This window comes from Petaurus breviceps, unplaced genomic scaffold, assembly GCF_028583685.1.
Source record: "Petaurus breviceps papuanus isolate PSGF00001 unplaced genomic scaffold, PetGlider_PUasm1.0 91041, whole genome shotgun sequence".
NCBI classification, from domain to species: domain Eukaryota; kingdom Metazoa; phylum Chordata; class Mammalia; order Diprotodontia; family Petauridae; genus Petaurus; species Petaurus breviceps.
Genome location: NW_027187400.1, coordinates 1,120,907 through 1,126,906, shown reverse-complemented (window position 1 = coordinate 1,126,906; position 6,000 = coordinate 1,120,907). Strand labels below are relative to the sequence as shown.

Here is a 6,000-nt window from a genome sequence, read left to right as displayed (position 1 = left end):
TCTGATTTTGTTTATTTGTGTGGTTTTTGTGTTTTTTTGTATTTTCTTTTTTTGTAAAAAGTTTTCCTGTGTATATTTTATAAACTGTATTTCGTTCAATAGGGGGGGGGGGGGCGGTGGGGGGGGGGGAAGGTGGAGGATGTGAAGAGACACGGAGGGAAAGGGACCTGAAAATAAAATAATTAATGATGGAATGTGGATCTAAAAATGAAATAAACTTTCATTTAAAAAGAAAGCCAAATTATGTATACAGGTAATCAAAAAATTGTAGTATCCCTTGATTGGTACTGTTTATTAAAAACATCATGGCATTTGAGGATGAGATGAAGGTAGTGTTCAAAGTGGTATTTTTAGCATATATATTTTATTAATGATGTATGAATGAAAGTGAAAAGGACAAACAACAATATCAACAGACAGGAAGTTAGGAAAGATTAATGTAAACACAACAGAAATAACATGCCCATTACTGAAAGGAAATCCAACTTTCTTGCTGCCTTATGGTTCTATAAAGGAATTAAGGCAATAGGAGGCTGAAGGGAATGTTACTTAGGGATCATGATATAACTGTTCTGGACATGACACTATCAAATTCAGTCCAATCTACTGAGAGAAATGAGGGATATGAGACCCTTTACAGAGGCATTTTATAGCTAAAGCTCATCTTCTATGACCCCCTTTATGCCTAAAATTCTCATGTCTCAGGAATTGGAGGACTTCCAAGTAAAAGTGAGAAAAAACTAAGTATCACACATTATGTACCAAAATATATGACACCCTAGAAGCAAACGTGCACAACTATGCAAGTTCATAGAGCACATCGTGTATATATGCACATATATACACATACACATGTATGTATATATGCAGATATGCACACATGCATATAAGAATTAAACAATTTCATGTACTCAAGAAATTACTTTTACATTCTAATTTTTTGACTGACAGAAGAACCCCCCCCCCCAATCAAAGGAAAATACAGTAAGAAGGTAAGGAGGGTTAGAACAATTAAGAAAGAATTAAGGTTTCTAGTTGAGTGGATGTTTTAAGAATGAAAGCACACTCTTCTAAGGTAGCTAAGAAAGACAACTCAGTTCTTGTGGCAGTCAGGAAGGACCAAAGAAGAATTGGAAGAGTAGAATTTGAAAGAAAAAAATATTTTTTCCCCAGAAAGTTTGGAATAACTTGATCCCTTGGGTAGCTAGGCAGAGGAAACTAGAGCAAATGATTTCAATAAAACCTGTTTTTCACATTGGAAAAAAAACTGGAATAGACACAGGAACTATACTGAGCTCCTGTACTTCCCTACTATCTAAAGCTTAAACCTTCATTATCATCACTCAAAATGACTAGTATGAAAGCATACTGCTATTGAAATAACTCAAAAGGAAAAGGAGAATGAATGAAAGGAAGGAATTCTATGTTCTTCAGTACATGTACCTAAAAGAAAAGCCCAAGATCTCCTGGTATGACAAGAAAGGAAGAAAGACAGAGAGCCACATACTAGATGGCATAAATGTACATGAGGAGCCACAAATGAATAGGACATCAGTCTAAAATGCCACTGTCCTCTAAGAAGAAATTTCCCATGAAATTTCTTTAACAACCAGAATGTAAGTGGGTACAGAGTGGACACCCAGTTGTAATATCTGAATAAAGAGATGAGATGGACAAAGTCTTATGATATATCTCTCTGGATAAAAAAAGCTGTGAATTCAGTATTAGCACTGAAAGAATAAAATATCTACAGATTGATTACAAAGTTTTCGGGGGGGGAAGGGGGAAGGTTCCCCTAACAAATATATAGTAAAGTCTCTGTTATCTGGCATTCTATCATAAATCAGGAATACATTTTTACTAAACCAGGATTCCTATTAAGCTCATCTTTTAAAAATAAAAACAGCATCCCAAGCAAAGCTAGGATTCCTAGCCATAAACCACATCTACATACCCATACCTCCCCAACCCTGAAGTTTTTCTGGAAACTTTTCTTCCCCCAAATTTATGGCTATAAAAACTCAATATCACAAAAATTGTATTACTATGAAATACGCCTTTGGAGTTTCATAAATATGATTCTAACTAGCCCTTCATTTTAAATTAGGAAAGATATTGATTTGTTGTTGTCGCTTTAAAACCCTTAATAAATAAGGCAGAGCTGTAACTTAAGAGTACCCTACCCTGTAGCCATTTTTAAGTACTTCTGGAAATAATTCTCCTTTTCTCCCCAAAAGCCAGCAAGATAACTACATACTAGATCTATTGTCTGGCAAGGCCCTAATCTTAAATCATTATTATTATTATTTAATGTGTACATGTAAAAATCTTCTAACAAATTCATAAATGTTATTTTCAAAGAACCCACAATCTTACTGGCTTTTACATCAAAGACCCAATGATCTCACCTTGAATAAGTTGTAACCCTTACGAGCCTAAAGAGTTTATGTGACTAACATATTTCATTCCCTAACATCTAACCCTTTAAAGTTTAGAAAAATCACTTGATATACACTGCACTCCTGATAAAGCCTATGAAAACTGAGTGGCTTTTAGTAAAAGTTTATATTCTAATTCTTAGAAAATTTAGTAATTCATAATTTTTTTATAATAGCTTTTTATTAACCAGAAAATTCCACTCCTGACTATGTCTGATAACAGAGAGTTTGCTACTAAAACAATTAACAGTGGTAAAATAGTGACAGGGACGAGTCATACATCTTACAAACACTTGATCCCAAGTTGAATAGAGGCCCATAAGTTGGCCCTAGAGTCAGCAGACTTGGGATTTCAGGCCCTGACTCTGACGCCTCCTGGCTATGAGATCCTGCCCAAGGCCCTAAACTTCTCAATGCCCCCCACCGATTCTGTAAGACTCAACATTACATTATGGAGGAAGTGCTAACCTAGTTTCTTCATTGTGGAGTTTCTGCACTGAGAAATACCCACACCAATGAAATCTGGTCCAGGCCAGACCCCATAACGTGCTTACTGAAGAGACTGGGAAGAGGGTGACAGACACACACAGTACCTGTTGTTGAGAATTGTAGTCAAAGAGTCCCACAGTTGCTGCTCCTGAGTCCACAGGTACCTGCGTGCCTGAATAATCAAACTGAAGAGGCTCCATGCCAACATGCTCCATGGGGTCCAAGGGGACACTCTGGGACTCCATGTTGGAGAAATCCTCCACAGGCTTGGCACCATTAGTGCTGGTCAGCTGGGCTAAGCCCTCAGAACCATTCTGGTTTGGACCCAGAAGATCCACTTCATTAGCAGAGTTCTGGCAATTACCAGGGGTACGGCTAAACAGAAAAAGTAAAGGGCATTAAACCTTATTTTGAGGGGGAATACCAAAACAACGAAAGCTAAGGACAACGTCCCTGACAACTTTAATCATCAATAGTAGTTAACATTAACAACCACCAGAATTTGTTGTGGAACATCTGTGCCACAATGGTTTAGAAAAACCAGATATTATTTCTGGGGTTTATAACACATGCAAATCATCCTCTGAAATAACTTGTTCACCTGAGAAAACATAATTACTATCAAGCTCCGCTCGCTTTACAAAATGGGAGAGTATTAGCTTGTAACTTCCAAGAAAACATTTACATATGCAAAGCTGGTAACATTAAAAAAATGTTTAGAGCTAGGCTTATCTTTAAAAGGATGGTTTTAAGTAGAATTTTTTTTGTTTCATGTAAAAACCCCAAATAAAGACCTTTGTAGATGTTACCTGGCCATAACTCACAAATGCTCTTTGACAAGAAACAACAGGTAACTTCAGAAGTATACTGCTGGCTTAGGAGAAATCACCCTCCCTAAGTTATGATAATCTAGAACATTCTTAGGGTCCTTTCAGTTTTACAGTATAGTACAAGGATGCAAAAGGAATGTGTAAGATATGCCAAACACATAGAAACATAGAAGAATGTGATTTCAAAGCCAGCAGGTGGGAGGGGCTTGGGATCTGGATATCCCACAATACCGTCCCACCATCACCAACAGAAATCCTGCAACTAACGCAAAGAGTTTCATTTCTCAGGGGAATAGGCTATGACTTTCCCCTCAAAAAAACATTGCCAAGGTTGCATGTCACGTGGAATTATACTGGAAGGAAAGGGAACCCAGGATCTGATTTGTATGAGTTCCATGGTATTAATTTCTTCAAATGAAAGAACAATTTTTTTTTTATCATAAGCTATATAGATTAGATGTGGTATGCTGTATGGTTGAGATGGGTAGAGCACTAGTATTCTTTAAACAACAGATCTCATCAGCGTAGGTCAACCTTAAATGTTTTAAAACTTAAATTTCCATTGACAAAAGGGGAAGGTAGCCCAGAAGTATCCTGGAGGTCAAGAAGAAGCCAACCTGTGATTTAAAAACTCACACATGAATAAATGAGTTGAATGTATTGGGGGAGGCGGGGGTGGGAATGGGAGGGAACAGGGACTATTGCAAATACTATCATTATGCCTATTTTCTATTCTTGCAGGGTAAGACCTACAAATAGGATGGAAGGGAATTATTATTTGACCAGGGCCAATCACTTAGCCTGTCTCAGTTTCCTCATCTGTAAAATGGGAATACCTGCTCATCAGGATCCACTCAAATAATGAAGGTGAAGATTCCTTGAAAAGTACAAAGCACTCTATTATATGCCCCACCAACTCTTAGGAAACTAAGCTCTACCTGATGATTTACAAATATTCACACTTTCTGATCTCATAAAGCATGGCCTATGCTAAATAGACACAACTCTATGGAATACTACTTTCCAAAAATAAACAAGGAAAAACCCACAACCCCCATTCAAAATCAGAAGTGTAAAAAAAAAAAATACGAACCTAAAATCTTTGACGTCTGCATCAATCCCATTCTGTACTGGTAAACCATTGGTCTTGTCAATCACATCACCCTCCTCCTTCAAATCTCCTAGCTTATCTCCATCAAATGTACCCTTGTTCTTCTTTTCACCTTTGTCGTTTTCATCACTGTCTGCATCCCTTGGGCCCTGTTTAAAAAATAGCTTCAGCTTCACTAATTATCATCAATTAATATTTATTGGGCACCCATTGTTCACCCTACTATACTAAGCATTAATATAAAAAATGAATAAAAATTTAAAAAATTTAAAAAGGGAAATGGTCCCAGTCCTTGTATATATTACAATCCAATTAATGGACAACACAGAGACAAGCACAGCACGCAAAATTAAGTTTGGGCCAAATGTGAAAGATGTATATGCATTTAACTAGGAAAAAAAATTGTCTATCATTGACTCTGGTAGTCAGAGCCAAAACTGGTCTTACCATCCCAAGTGCCTCCCCTCCTGCTTCCTCTCGTTTTCTGCCCAATGGATACTACATGCTATTCAGCCCTGCACCTCTCTTCCCAAGCCCATTCTATTTGTAACATTAAAGTTCTTGAGCCTTCTAACGCAGGAATCCTAAAAGGACAAATAGGTTGGCTAACCTATATGATGAGAATGTCCCAACCTCTAGTCCAGTCTTTCCCCATTGTTAATTTAACTGAAATAATTGCATTATGCCCCTTCCCAATCTGTTTAGCCCTGATTCCTAAGGTCTGACAGCCAACTCATTAATGCCTCATAGATGCTTTACCCTTGGCCCCCCCAAACATGCCCAGTTCAATTTCACTATCATCTCAATTCCAAACCCCAAAGCAGAACTTCTAATATTACATACAACTAAGAAATCATTCCTGGATTTTGATTAATTTTAAAAATATTTAATCAAATAATCATTGGAAGAGGGCCCTTGAAGGCTGAAAAAGCAGGAATATGCACATTATGGTTCTCCTTATCATCATGCAATAAATGGAACAAATGGGGTATATTAAATCTCAATATAAATGTGACCTCATTTACCTCTGAAAGAGCTCAATCTATAAAGCTTCAAAATGTAGGCCTAAAAGAGAAGGTGTCAAGACTAATGCCGTAGCTATAAGCCTTGACTCCTAGGGGGTCCTCTATAT

At 37.3% G+C, this 6,000-nt stretch overlaps 1 protein-coding gene across 20 annotated transcripts in view; it reads right to left on the bottom strand.

The window, feature by feature from the left end:
- Positions 1-6,000, bottom strand: part of PUM1 (pumilio RNA binding family member 1) — a 175,783-nt gene that overhangs the window by 70,803 nt on the left and 98,980 nt on the right. For 13 of the 20 annotated variants that reach the window (XM_069079481.1, XM_069079488.1, XM_069079489.1 and 10 more), the window contains 2 exons: positions 4,851-5,017; positions 3,032-3,302 (listed from right to left, as the gene is read on the bottom strand). The exons of the other annotated variants lie outside the window; for them this stretch is intronic. In XM_069079481.1, the coding sequence (XP_068935582.1) occupies positions 3,032-3,302; positions 4,851-5,017 (438 nt within the window). The remainder of the gene's footprint in view (positions 1-3,031; positions 3,303-4,850; positions 5,018-6,000) is intronic. 20 annotated transcript variants of the gene reach the window in all.